At 41.0% G+C, this 16,103-nt stretch overlaps 1 protein-coding gene across 1 annotated transcript in view; it reads left to right on the forward strand.

The window, feature by feature from the left end:
• Positions 1 to 16,103, forward strand: part of zer1 (zyg-11 related, cell cycle regulator) — a 63,205-nt gene that overhangs the window by 12,332 nt on the left and 34,770 nt on the right. Inside the window, exons 5-6 of the mRNA XM_084324606.1 lie at positions 8,139 to 8,312; positions 14,429 to 14,543. Coding sequence (XP_084180732.1) covers positions 8,139 to 8,312; positions 14,429 to 14,543 — 289 coding nt within the window. The remainder of the gene's footprint in view (positions 1 to 8,138; positions 8,313 to 14,428; positions 14,544 to 16,103) is intronic.

The raw sequence follows: 16,103 nt of genomic DNA on the forward strand, positions 1-16,103 counted from the left end.
TATATGTCCCTAGATTCAGATACCAATGGACCATTAAAAAAAAAATGGTAAATGTTTATTCTACGTCCTTATGGAATGAGTGACATAATGATGAATTTAATCGACGCACACCTTTCACTTCCTGTTGTTCGAGTGTAACCCGTCGTTGTATTGAGCCGTAGGGTCCAGCTGCAACGCCGGAGGTGTATATATGAATTATGAATGCCATGGCGAAAAAATTAAATATTGATCTCAATATCGCTGTACAGCGTGGTGTGGCAGACAACGCATGGCGGGCAATAACGCTGTACAGTGTGAACGGCGGTGGATGTGTTAACAAGCATAATTTAATGTTGCCCAGTTGTGGCCTGTTGAGGGGCAATACATATCAAAAGTTCCAAAACATCTATTGTATTTGTATGATCCACTATATAAACATAGTAATTATAATATCTACATACATGGCATTTGATTGGAGGCTAGTTTCACTTTGTCCCACAGCAACATTAAAATAGTTTAGATTTGTGTATGTTTATGTAAAAAATTTACTTGAAAGTAACGCAATAGTTACTTTCTGAAGTAGATACAAGATACAAGAGTTTTATTTGTCACGGCATACACTGTTATACAGTGAAATGCGGGGGGTCTCGCCCGCAACGATGTGCATAATACAAGTAATAATAATAATAGTAATAATAGAGTCCAACCAATAGAGCGACATAGTGCAATAAACAAGTAAACAAAGTAGGCATATCGGTATCTGTACATGAGTTATTTACAGAGCATGGTAGGACATGCTAGGTCCTGTGGTAGTGCAGTACACTGTTAGCTACGGATGAGGCACTGGGTCTTTATGTACACTGCTATACAATCTCAAGCTATACTATTCTTAAAGTGACCTTTCCTTCTGTAAAGTGTCCATAGTGTGAGCGTGTGCAGCATGAGTGTGTGTGTGCTCATGTTAAAGTGGCTGCTAGTGTGTGAGCGTGTACAGTGTGTGTGTTGTGTGTGTGTGCTTGTGCGTGGAGAGTTCAGTGTTCAAGGCTCTGATGGCCTGGGGGAAGAAGCTGAGCCTAAGTCTCTCTGTCCTCGTTACTGGTGCTCGCAGGCGTTTGCCTGACCGCAGCAGCATGAACAGGCTGTTGTTGGTGAGGGTCTTTCATTATCCTGCAGGCTCTGGATTTGCACCTCTTGTTGTATAGGACCTGCAGGGTTGGTAGTGCAATACCCGTGGTACGCTCGGCTGAGCACACCACTCTCTGTAGGGCCTTCTTGTCCTGTGCCGTGCTGTTGCCATACCAGGCAGTGATGTTTCCAGTCAAGATGCTCTCTACAGCTCCGGAGTAGAAGGACTGGAGTATCTTCCCAGATACTCTGAACTTCCTTAACTGTCTCAGGTGGTAGAGGCGCTGCTTCGCCTTTTTTACGACTGAGTCTAACTAGTTACTTTTATAATTTGTAACTGAATAAGTAATTTACCGTAATTCCTCTAATAGTAACCCCGGCTTGTATTTGTTTCAACTGTAGCGGGTACCAGGCTTGTATTAGGAGGAGGCCTGTATAAGAGGGAGGCCTATATTTCAAATTTTCAAACGGATCATAATGAATAAATCAACATTTTGTGTCAGTTTGAACCCAGTCAAATGTACTGGGTTCATTTATTGAAACCAAGTACTGTATGAAATAGTAAACAGTGCAATTACAGGTGGTCACTGGTCATTTCAACGTTTTCAAAGTGAAATCAAGTAACTAGCTCAGTACGCAGCTCAGTATATTAGTAACCCGGCTTGTATTAGGAGGCCGGCTTATAATTGCTTAGCTCAAGAGCGCACCCGGCCATTAATAGAGACCCGGCTTGTATTTGAGACCCGGTTACTATTAGAGGAATTACGGTAGTTACTTTTTGGAAGAAGTAACTAGTAACTGTAACTAGTTACTTTTTAAAAGTAACTTGCCCAACACTGGTCATATGGTGCTAATGCATTTTTACATTTACCTGGATTTCCTTGTGGAAGGTCTTCAGATGTCGTTTGAGATTAGTGGTGTTTTTACCCTTAATTCGATGACCACATTTCTCCCCGGGCTGAGCGGGCTCCCCTTCTCCTCCTTGTGTTTAACTTTTTTCAACAATACATTCTGTAGCTCCTTCGAGCTCTATATATCTAAAGTATGCCTAGAGGTCTGGTATTTGTTTTCTTCCAAGCCCACGGGATAATAGATCATTGTTGAGACCCTGTTGCTGTTGGCCCGCCATTGTCTGAGGCTCAGGCTGAGCTATTTTGATAATGCCAGTATGCCACCTACTGGGCTTTCGACCTCTGTCTGTGCTTGTGCTGTGAGGGAAAGAATGAACCAAAGCACGTGCGCTGCAGTGGCTGCAGTCACAGCCGGAAACAAAAATACTGAAATAATAATGTGAATTATTCGAAAAGTTATAATTATTTTGTCTCGTCTTGTTTTAGTCAACAATATCAACATACATGAAGAGAAATTTCATCCTGGTTTTTGTAAATTACATTTCTGTGTCCTCAGTTGTCAACGATATTCAATTAACTATTTAGTCACGTTAGTGTCACATGGTCTTCATTAACACTTTCAGCGCCACGCCTGGTTTTCCGTTTTACCGCTTGAATGCCACCATCGGCGCCAATGTTAACGTTAATATCGCCTAATCTATGTTTTAAATTATGGCTATGTGTCTAATCTGCCCATCGCATTATCAAAGACTATTTTCCAGTCAGTGCTGTGAAGGCAGATTGTTTTTTTATCGCGTCGTTGCCGTTTCAGAGCAGTTAGAAAAGCCCCCGTTTTGATATAAAAAACAGCTCATTCTGGAGCATTCTATGAAAATCGTCTTTTAGTGGAATATTCCACAACGTTGATATTCGTCTGCCTTTTTATGAATCGTTTTCAAATAAACGCTAGATGATCAATATTATACGTGCACGCACGCACATTACGGCCGCGCACTGATAATCGCTCCGTTGATTTCCTCACGGACTTTTACAGTGAAACCGAAAAAAGACATTTCACTTCATCAAACTTACTCTGATTATCCTACTACTGATAACATAGAGTCCTTACCTGACATCAGATGGTATCCAACTGGTATATTCCAATTCCTGATCACCATTCGAAAAAATCGATACGTGTATGGATCCAACGCGATACAGTAGAACTCCATGATCCGCGGGGATCTGAGGCTCCAGAATGAACTCTGGTAACCCCGGCTGGATCAGTGAACTGGAAAATGTGGAGTACCGGATTTTTTTCCCCATTCATTTTCATTGAGTCCATTCCAAAATCACTTATGTCATCTGGGAGACGACAGGGGGCGCTTTTTTCCACAGTGATCGTCGGCGCCCCTCGGCTATACTCGGGTAGGCTCGGGTGATGCAATAATTTTTCAGATCGCAAAAAAAAATAAAAATACGAGAAATCTCGTGAGTGGCTAGCAACCACCTATAAAAAAACACGAGAAATCTCGTGAGTGGCACTGAAAGAGTTAACGTGACGTCACGTTTCGTTGTCGTCATGAAAAAAAGCTTCGTTGACTAACATCTTTAGTCATAATTTTAACAAAAATGAACACTGCTTCTCACCCAGTCCGACGTGGAGCAATTAATTGTGAATGCCTATCTGACATTCACAAATACACCGCCGTCACGTACAATGTTCAGCGTGAACACTTGATACCACTATACAACTAGGGCTGGCCGATATATTGAGTATACTCGATGTATCGTGGCTTGTTCTACATGAGATGTAGTAAATTACTATATCGTGAACATCGAGTATATGTTGTCACGTTGCGGCTGAGATGACACTTGCTTTTGCGCAGAGCTGTCCTCTCATTTCATTATAGACACATGACCAGTGCGGACCGTAAAATGACATGCAATTGTAATTTCATTAGACAGACCAGCGCGGACCTTTAATGACATGCAATTTAATTGACGCAAGCAATGGGCTAACGTTAGCTGCTAACCAAGTTATCCATGATGACTAGGCTAGGCTAACTAGCGTTAGATGCTAACCATGGAAAACGCTCAAAGCGGACTCCACAACACTAGTTCCATTCGTGAGGAAAGGGGGTGGGTTATATTGACGACGCTTGACAACAGAAGTTTAAACATAACTTCATATTTATTGGTTATTCGTTTCTTTATCATCCAGTTTCCATCTCCGTGTGTTAAACTCCTCCTGTTTACATTCGAGTGTGACATCATCATCTACGGCAGCTTAGACGATCAAAACGCGGGGGGGGGGGGGGGGCTGGCTCTCTCGCGCGTTCTCGCCCTCTCTCGCTCTCTCTCTACATTCAATGATTTAAAGTAGCCAAACGTTACAGTATAAATACTAACTGTATAGTTGATGATATAAACATTTAATTTCATTATCTGAAATATTCTAAAATCATTAAGTCGGCTATAAGCCATTATCCCTTTGTGTGTTATTATTTTCTCACAGTAGTGTGTATATATATATTAGGGCTGTCCCCGACTAAGGATTTGGATGGTCGACTAGGATTGGCCAAAATTTGCCGTTAGTCGACTATTGGTAAAAAAAATAAAAATAAAAACGTATACCGGTAATATTTTAAACAATTATTTTATTTAATTTTTTTACATTTTTTTATCATTCCATTTGGGCTGTGGGGGGTGCTTAATGTCTGAAGGAGTCGGCTGAAGGCTTCTTGTCCTCTGCAAAAGCATGCAATTGGTCCACTGATGGATACATCTTGATATTTGTCTAGTCATTAGATGGGTGAAATCCTCTTTCGGTGCCTCTGTGCCTGTTTCCGTAGGCAGTTAGCCTACGGAAAAGAATGATAAAAATAAAAAATTTAATCTTTTATTTTTTTTATTTTTATATTCGACTAAGAGGTCGGCCAGTCGACTACGGCTCCTTTCGACCGATTAGTCGACTAATCGATTAATAGGGGTCAGCCCTAATATATATATATATATATATGTGTGTGTTTGGCTAAAGTGGATACAAAACACAGTACTGTGCAGTGTTTCCCACAGGATTTTCAGAGACTGGGGGGTGAACCTCCGACCCTCTAGGCGGGTCCGGGGGCATGCCCCCCTGAATATTTATTTTTTTGTGTACATTTTAAAGTTAAATGCATCAATCTGGTGCACTTTGAGAGCAAAATAAAGAGGCTAGATCTATGATGAACTTTGTGCTCAAAACACAAAATCGACTAGACTAGTGCTTCCCAATCCTCTCCTCGAAGCACCCCAGCCGTTCAATGTATTTGTTAAATTCCACCACCAGCACACCTGATTCAACTTAACAAGCCCTTTATTAGTTTAATCAAGGTGTACTGGTGGTGGAATTTAACAAATGCATGGAACGGCTGGGGTGTCTCGAGGAGAGGTTTGGGAACCACTGGACTAGAGCATACATTTGAGCCATCAAAGAAATTAAGCAAAAGTGGTTACCTGTGTTGAACTGGTTTATTTTTTAGAAAATAAAAAAAAATATAGTGGATTATTATTACCACTACTACCACTGCCAATACTACTGATACATCCCTATTGGCAAACTTTATATAAAAAAGAAATAGTAAAAAAAAGAAATGTATATATATAATTTTGTTTTGTTTTAATAACTTCTTTTGTTTGTTCATTATACAACTGTGGCGGGACTAATTGGTCTGTGGCTAGGTCATTAATGGGAACCCCTGCTGTGCAAAAGTCTTAGGCACCCAAGAGTTTTTATATAAATTGTCTTAGATGTAAATAGTTTTTTTTATTAGTGTGTCAGTAGACTACTCTTAGTACATTTTAATTTAATAATTTTTTAAAGCATCTTCATGGTTTAATAATGCAAACATATGTTGCAGGGACTTATTATAATCATCATATTGGCGTGACTGTATGCATCAAAGGGTTAAATCAAGCATTTTTAAGTGCTTTAGAGGAAATGTCAAAATATCGCGATATATATCTCGTGTATCGTGATATGGCCAAAAAATATCGAGATATCATTTAGAGGCCATACAGCTTAGCAATGGTCTGTCAAACATTTCTCTCTTCCAGCACCTGCTCCACCTGCTTCTCTCACTCTCACTCTCCCTCGCGAGCCCAATCACCACACCTGGTTAACCCAGTCCCATCAACCCTGACCTTTCTCCTGATTGGCCAAGCCACAGTTCACAGTTCACATAGACAGGAGTTCTACATATTACCCTTACACGAAAGAACAGGTAATATGTAAAACATATTACCCATAGGTAAATTATAATACTGTAGGAGTGCTGAACAAACGGACTGCCAGACGTTTGTTAGATGCAATACACGTGAAGTGCCATGTTTACTTCCCACTTCCTTAACACATTGAGTGCCAGCGACGTCATATCTCATTTTATCAGCCCCCCACTGAGTGCCGCCGCAGACGATTATTATCGTTTTATTTTTTTATTAGCGATCTGAATTCATATTTCATCAACCGAGTCTCCCGTTGGTACAGCAGCCCCTGTAGGAGCTCAGAATGGAAAAAAGCGCCCCCTATCGTCTATCCCTGTGTAACTGCAGGCAGTCGATTAGACTGACCTGGGATCTGTAGATCTGTAGAGGTGGAGCCAACTGGCTCCATTGTGCTGGCGATGGATCTGATGATGAGGGATCTGATCGCGAGACGGAAATCAGCCTGGAATATATATTTACAGCAGCCAATAATCAATCAATAAGTAGGGATGTCCGATATTATCGGCCGACCGATATTATCGGCCGATATCGGCAGTAAAATGTGATATCGGAAAATATCGGTATCGGTTTAAAAACAAAAAAAAACAATAACAATATTTGTTATATATATATCCAGTGAAATTATTAGTTACCTGAAATTATTCAGTTTTTTGGACAGGGAAACCCTGCATATATCGGTATCGGTTGATATCGGTTGATATCGGTATCGGAAATTAAGAGTTGGACAATATCGGAATATCGGTATCGGTAAAAAAGCCAATATCGAGCATCCCTATCAATAAGCGTGATCGATATTTGGAATGGCGATCAGGAATTGGAATAATCTTTTTGGAGACATCTGATCTAAGGTAAGGAGTCTATGTTACCAGTCTTGGGATAATCGGAGCTGTATTCGCTGAGATAACAGCGTGTCCCCTATGTGTGATGTGGCTGTTTGGCTGTGATCGCTGATGAGGAAATAAGATAATCGATTTTTCAGCTTGCGTCTATAGCGTGCATACGTACACATATACTATCGATAATCTAGCGTTTATTTGAAAACTATTCATAAATAGGCCGAAAAATGACAGTTTTTGTGTATTCTAGAATATTCCAGTAAATGTCTTTTATCACGGAATCTTTATATTTTCCTTGAAAACGAGGGCTTTTCAAAATGCTATAAAACGAAAATGAACCGATAAAAAAACAATCCGTTTCGACAATGTTGACTGCAAACGAGTCATTGATAAGCGACGGGCAGATTAGACACATAGCCATAATTTAAAACATAGATTAGGCGTTTTTAACGCTAACATTGAAGTGGGTGGCGGCATTCAAGGAGGTTCCGGGGCACCGAGCTCCGGCACGGAAAGTGTTAATACAAACTAATACGTCATCACGTCAACCCGTGTGACTACATAACGTCAATGCCCTCTAACCACACCCTGTGCATAACATTGAACATGGATGTGACAGAATATGAATGTGAATGCTATTGTCCATTATTGTCCCCCACAATACAATACAAAATAATAATATATTTATATAATACAACAACTTGGTTTATATTAACGGGATAACCACTGGGTTAATATTACCAGGGTTAGTTAATATTACCAGGGTTACACCTATACAATATAACAACATGTGTATATATAACATATATAACAACATTTATATATAAATATATAACAACGTGTATATATAACATATATAATATGTATACAACATATATAACAACATGTATATAACATATAACAACATGTATATATAAATATATAACAACGTGTATATATAACATATACATGACCAAATATTAGACAATATTAGCCTGTAATCAGGAAAACAATGAGTGAGAGATCTGCATTGTCTAAAAAAAAATATGTAGGTCTGGAAAAGTATGGCATTTTAAATGTGCAGGAACAGATCATTACAAACAGGTTTTTTTCCATTGTCCTCCAGGCATCTCGATGTCTCCAGAGAGAGCCGGCGTACGTCTAAGTTCAAGATGACCAGGAAGATCCTCACAGCCATCGTACAAGGTTTGGTCAACCTGGTGTCACTGGACATCTCAGGTCATGTTATGCTGGACAACTGCACTGTTCCACACTTTGAAGATGCTATGGGACGCCCAAGGTGAGCAACCAGATTGTTGTGATTGTAGCAAAATGTCCTAATGTTTTGTATCACTCAGCAGTTAGGTTTGTTACAAAGGCCCCCTATTCAACACATTGTGACTTTATACACGTCTGTGAACTGGCCATCGTTACACTCTTACACTCCTTGGTCTGACCCCTCCTTATTTGATTCACCTGTTAAAATTGTCATCTCCCTATAACATCAGAGCTGCTCACCATATCTCTATAACACCAGCGCTGCTCACCATATCTCTATATAACATCAGAGCTGCTCACCATATCTCTATATAACACCAGAGCTGCTCACCATATCTCTATATAACATCAGAGCTGCTCACCATATCTCTATATAACACCAGAGCTGCTCACCATATCCCTATAACACCAGAGCTGCTCACCATATCTCTATATAACACCAGAGCTGCTCACCATATCTCTATAACACCAGAGCTGCTCACCATATCTCTATAACACCAGAGCTGCTCACCATATCTCTATAACACCAGAGCTGCTCACCATATCTCTATAACACCAGAGCTGCTGCTCACCATGTCTCTATAACACCAGAGCTGCTCACCATATCTCTATATAACACCAGAGCTGCTCACCATATCTCTATATAACACCAGAGCTGCTCACCATATCTCTATAACACCAGAGCTGCTCACCATATCTCTATAACACCAGAGCTGCTCACCATATCTCTATAACACCAGAGCTGCTCACCATATTTCTATAACACCAGAGCTGCTGCTCACCATGTCTCTATAACACCAGAGCTTCTCACCATATCTCTATAACACCAGAGCTGCTCACCATATCTATAACACCAGAGCTGCTCACCATATCTCTATAACACCAGAGCTGCTCACCATATTTCTATAACACCAGAGCTGCTCACCATATCTCTATAACACCAGAGCTGCTCACCATATCTCTATATAACACCAGAGCTGCTCACCATATCTCTATAACACCAGAGCTGCTCACCATGTCTCTATAACACCAGAGCTGCTCACCATATCTCTATAACACCAGAGCCGCTCACCATGTCTCTATAACACCAGAGCTGCTCACCATGTCTCTATAACACCAGAGCTGCTCACCATATCTCTATAACACCAGAGCTGCTCACCATATCTCTATAACACCAGAGCTGCTCACCATATCTCTATAACACCAGAGCTGCTCACCATATCTCTATATAACACCAGAGCTGCTCACCATATCTCTATAACACCAGAGCTGCTCACCATATCTCTATAACACCAGAGCTGCTCACCATGTCTCTATTACACCAGAGCCGCTCACCATATCTCTAACACCAGAGCTGCTCACCATATCTCTAACACCAGAGCTGCTCACCATATCTCTATAACACCAGAGCTGCTCACCATGTCTCTATAACACCAGAGCTGCTCACCATATCTCTATAACACCAGAGCTGCTCACCATATCTCTATATAACACCAGAGCCGCTCACCATATCTCTATAACACCAGAGCTGCTCACCATATCTCTATAACACCAGAGCTGCTCACCATATCTCTATAACAACAGAGCTGTTCACCATATCTCTATATAACACCAGAGCTGCTCACCATGTCTATAACACCAGAGCTGCTCACCATACCTCTATAACACCAGAGCTGCTCACCATATCTCTATAACACCAGAGCTGTTCACCATATCTATAACACCAGAGCTGCTCACCATATCTCTATAACACTAGAGCTGCTCACCATATCTCTATAACACCAGAGCTGCTCACCATATCTCTATAACACCAGAGCTGTTCACCATATCTATAACACCAGAGCTGCTCACCATATCTCTATAACACTAGAGCTGCTCACCATATCTCTATAACACCAGAGCTGCTCACCATATCTATAACACCAGAGCTGCTCACCATATCTCTATAACACCAGAGCTGCTCACCATATCTCTATAACACTAGAGCTGCTCACCATATCTCTAACACCAGAGCTGCTCACCATATCTCTATAACACCAGAGCTGCTCACCATATCTCTATAACACCAGAGCTGCTCACTATATCTCTATATAACACCAGAGCTGCTCACCATATCTCTATAACACCAGAGCTGCTCACCATATCTCTATAACACCAGAGCTGCTCACTATATCTCTATATAACACCAGAGCTGCTCACCATATCTCTATAACACCAGAGCTGCTCACTATATCTCTATATAACACCAGAGCTGCTCACCATATCTCTATAACACCAGAGCTGCTCACCATATCTCTATAACACTAGAGCTGCTCACCATATCTCTATAACACCAGAGCTGCTCACCATATCTCTATAACACCAGAGCTGTTCACCATATCTCTATATCACCAGAGCTGCTCACCATATCTCTATAACACCAGAGCTGCTCACCATATCTCTATAACACCAGAGCTGCTCACCATATCTCTATAACACCAGAGCTGCTGCTCACCATGTCTCTATAACACCAGAGCTGCTCACCATGTCTCTATAACACTAGAGCTGCTCACCATATCTCTATAACACCAGCGCTGCTCACCATATCTCTATATAACATCAGAGCTGCTCACCATATCTCTATAACACCAGAGCTGCTCACCATGTCTCTATAACACCAGAGCTGTTCACCATATCTCTATATAACACCAGAGCTGCTCACCATATCTCTATATAACATCAGAGCTGCTCACCATATCTCTATAACACCAGAGCTGCTCACCATGTCTCTATAACACCAGAGCTGCTCACCATATCTCTATATAACACCAGAGCTGCTCACCATATCTCTATAACACCAGAGCTGCTCACCATATCTCTATAACACCAGAGCTGCTGCTCACCATGTCTCTATAACACCAGAGCTGCTCACCATATCTCTATAACACCAGAGCTGCTCACCATATCTCTATAACACCAGAGCTGCTCACCATATCTCTATAACACCAGAGCTGCTCACCATATCTCTATAACACCAGAGCTGCTCACCATATCTCTATAACACCAGAGCTTCTCACCATATCTCTATAACACCAGAGCTGCTCACTATATCTCTATATAACACCAGAGCTGTTCACCATATCTCTATAACACCAGAGCTGCTCACCATATCTCTATAACACCAGAGCTGCTCTATGATGTCCGTGTTAATACTTCCTTTGGCCAATCTTCCTTTCAATTTGCTGCTCCCAACAAAATATTTTGAAAATGGACAAATTGATCCCCTCACTACTTTTAAGGACTCTATTGCATAGTTGTTTACACACACCTGCAACTGTCACCCACTGATATTTATATTTGTATGTTGTTTGTATGTGTCTGTGTCTAATAGTCTCACCTGGATTGTTCTTTTTGGTTTATTTATTTCCGTCCCCTTTTCCTTGTTACCCTTTAACACATTCCCGGCCAGCCATTAGATGGGCCCCACTCTAGGAAGGCCACCTTTCCATTACAAACGTTCACTGTGCGTCACGTTGTTTGTAGAGCTAAATCTATATTTTATATTATAGCTATGGATCCAATGGCATTGTCAATTGACAGTATGAACCTTCCGTTCAATATGCCATAAAGAAATAATTGTTTCATCAATATGTTCCCGTTTTATACCGTGATGAATATGAGTGTTATATCGGAATGATCTGGGATCATTAGGGATGGGTACCTTTCACATTTGAACCGATACCGGTACCGGTACCTGTGAATCGATACCTTAAGCTTTTTCACTAGGGGCACACTTGCCCCTAAATGAGAAATTTAGGGGCAAATAATATTTTTTAGGGGCAAATTTTTAAATAACTATTTTACCATTATAGTAGGGCTGGGCGATATGGCCTCTAAATGATATTGCGATATTTTTTGGCCATATCACGATACACAATATATATCGCAATATTTTGACATTTCCTAAAGCACTTAAAAATGCTTGATTTAACCCTTTGATGCATACAGTCACGCCAATATGATGATTATAATAAGTCCCTGCAACATATGTTTGCATTATTAAACCATGAAGATGCTTTAAAAAATAATTTAATGAAAATGTACTAAGAGTAGTCTACTGACACACTAATAAAAAAAATTATTTACATCTAAGACTATTTATATAAAAACTCTTGGGTGCCCTTTTTTTGCACAGTACTGTGTTTTCTATCCACTTTAGCCAAACACACACACACATATATATAAATATATATATATATATATATATATATATATATATATATATACTACTGTGAGAAAATAATAATTACACACAAAGGGATAATGGCTTATAGCAGACTTAATGATTTTAGAATATTTCAGATAATGAAATTAAATGTTTATCATCAACTATCCAGTTAGTATTTATACTGTCTGTAACGTTTGGCTACTTTAAATCATTGAATGTAGAGAGAGAGCGAGAGAGAGAGAGGGGGCGAGAACGCACAAGAGAGCCAGCCCCCCCCCCCCCCCCCCCCCCCCGGGTTTTGTTCTAGGTTCGCGTTTTGATCGTCTAAGCTGCCGTAGGTGATGACGTCACACTCTAATGTAAACAGGAAGAGTCTAACACGGAGATGGAAAGTCACAGTGGTCGATGATATACAGAAACGAATAACTAATAAATATGAAGTTATGTTTAAACTTCTGTTGTCAAGCGTTGTCACTTGTCAATATAACCCACCCCCTTTCCTCACTTTTCCACCGTCCCTGCTTCACTCGGGACCACCAGCTAACGTTAGCCCATTGCTCGTGTCAATTAAATTGCATGTTATTAAATGTCCGCGCTGGTCTGTCTAATGAAATTACAACCGCAACATTATGTCGCCTGTACAGCCCTGGTTGTAGGCTAATGTTAGTGTAGTGAAATGCGAATGAAGGGGTGAAATCACTATTCGCAAGCTTGCGAGTAGATATAATTTTTCATTCGCACCGGCCAAATTAGGGGGCAATTTGCGACGATCTCGTCGCAGCGTACAGCCCTGGTACCCAACGGTACCTTTTTTCGGTACTTTAGTCTCAAGAAATTTAATTTACCTACCTCAGTCGTAAAAAAAAAAATCAAAACGTCACTACAATTTCGACAGTTTTCGGCTTGTCATTGCTCCGACTGCTTTGTTGTTGAATCAAGTCAAATCCTAGGTAAGCATATATTGTGCGTGTGAACGTTGACATGACATTTTTTTTTTTTTTTTTTTTTATATATTTTTTCCGGTTTCTCACTTGATTCGATACTCGGTAGTACCGACGTGTTTCGGTTCGGTACCTCAAAAGTACCGAATTCGGTACCCATCCCTAGGGATCATTCCTGCAAATCTATTTATAAGGCGCTAAGCTAATAACGTTAAATCGATTGCCGTTTCGTCCCTACACAAGCTAGAGTTAAAAATCCAAATGCATATGATCGGTATTATGTTCCATCATGAATGCATGAAAGGGGGGGGGGGGCGGGGGAAGTCGTTTCTGATTATTGATTATTACCAATAACGGCATTAGTTATTACCACAACATAGGCTGAGCAGGGGGATGGCTATTAAATCCTTGCACGATCAAGCTGAAATTGACGTCAAATTGCTCTTACCTGTGGCCGGTTGGATTCCAAAAATAATTTTCCAGTTATATGATCACCATCTGCTAGCTAGATCATATGTCCATTGGCTGATGCCATATTCCTTTACTGCATAATGAATTCGGCGTCCCAAAAAGTATTCCATGCGATCTGGTGAAGCCAGAAACAGAAAAGTCTGCGTAAAGAATGTGACACCAAGTCTGCAACAAGGATTACTGCATTCTCGAGACAGCGCCAATACCAGGATCTGGCCGGTACTGCACTTTCGGAGTCCCAATATGCCTTTTCCAGACAAAATACAGCTCTGTGACATTGAATAGGATATTAAAATCGAATAAAAGAAAAAACTAGTTAAAAACGTATATATATGTGATTGGCCGGGAATGTGTTAAGAGGTCCTTTTGTCCTCTCACCAGGCCATCATTGTTAATAAGAATTTGTTCTTAATTGACCTACCTGGTTAAATAAAGGTTAAATAAAAAATACAAAGAATATTTTGGCTCTTGCTTGACCTTTTTGTTTACTTATGGATTAAATATCTTGTTTTCTTCCAGCATTGAACCCTGCAAGAGCAGCATCTCTCCCTTCCAGGAGCTGAAGAGGCCGCTGCAGTTCCTGGGGCTCTATGACACCACCCTCTGTAATGTGACACACATCCCTGCATATAAGGTCACTTTATTTATATGGAACACTAATTATTATAAGTGACACAAATTATTGTATGAAAATTGAATTGGTTCACGTCTTAATACTTATTTGTGTTTGTTTTGCTGAGACAAGAAACATTTAAATGTAGTCACGAAGTGGCTCAGGAGGTAGAGCAGTCGCCTGGTGGTGGTCGGAAGGTTCCTGGTTTGATTTCCCCACCTCCCGAGCAGCGTCTCTAAGTGTCCTTGAGCAAGACACTTGACCTCTAATTGCTCCCGATGTGTAGGTCGGCACCGTGCATGGCTGCCTCCGCAATCAGCTGTTATATAAACCCTTTCACTGCCACACAACAACAGGTTAACCCTTTCACTGCCACACTACAGAAGGTTAACCCTTTACTATCACACTACCGACGGTAACCGTCGGTAGTGTGATAGTAAAGGGTTAACCTTCTGTAGTGTGGCAGTGAAAGGGTTCAAATGTAATCCCCAGTGTCTGGAAGGCTGTTTATGTTTCACCCCTACTAAAAGACTCAGTCAATATTATCCAAACGGAAACAAATCATAGCAATGTTACTGCTACCATGGAAGTTGAAAGTTAGAGATGCACTACCAAGTACTGATCTAATCCATCTGATAATTAGTACAGATCCAATCCATCTGATCATTGGTACCGATCCAATCCAAGTCCAAGCCACTGAACTGTATGAACTTACGACACGTGGTGTAGGTACGACACAGTGGTGTAGTGATTAACACTGTCGCCTCACAGCATGAAGGTCCTGGGTTCAATTCCCGCTTGGGGACCAGGTTGCCGTGTTGCCAGGTACCCAGGTGGGGTATCTCCCGGCCTTTCTGTGTGGAGTTTGCATGTTCTCTCCCCCCGCACTCGCAAGGGTTTCCCCTCCCGATAAGATAAACCCAATGGAAAAACATTCAGAACAGATCAGAAAATGGTTTGGTTCCTGTTGCCGACCGACCCTGCCGATTTAGGTGCGACCCAAATAATTTTATGAGTTAAAAAAAAGATTTTTTTTTTTTTTTTTTTTTTTTGCAATAAAGTTTAGTTAAATCTTAGTCAAAAGGTGCAGTCCATCTCAATAATTAGAATATATAAAAAGAAAGTATTTCACAAACAAAGAAATTCCCTATCCATAGTCGCTGTGGATTTTTATTTAATAGAAAATTAAATTAAATAAATTCCCTACCTACCCATGGCCTTAACTGACAACCAACAGGAACCAAACAATTTATTTTGTTAGGCCTAATGCTGTCGCGTCCCTGACTAAGGCGGACAGGAGCACTTGGATTGGTCCCCGGGGTGCGGCCCCTGTCTGCCCTTGGGGGGAAGGACGACAGGATGGGTCTAGCGCAGAGAGGATATTCATTGGCGGCGACCCAATGCATGCGTTTGTGTGTGTTCCTGTGTGTCGTCCATCTCGCATGCATGTGTTGATCTGCATGGGATCTATCGTCACTAGCCCCTTTCGGGACGGTGATGCACCGAGTGAATACACCGTCCCTTATACCATCATAGGAACATCTCACAATTAACTCTGAAGAACTGGTCCTCAGCAAAGTA

This window comes from Notolepis coatsorum (genome assembly GCF_963971535.1).
Source record: "Notolepis coatsorum genome assembly, chromosome: 11".
NCBI lineage: Eukaryota > Metazoa > Chordata > Actinopteri > Aulopiformes > Paralepididae > Notolepis > Notolepis coatsorum.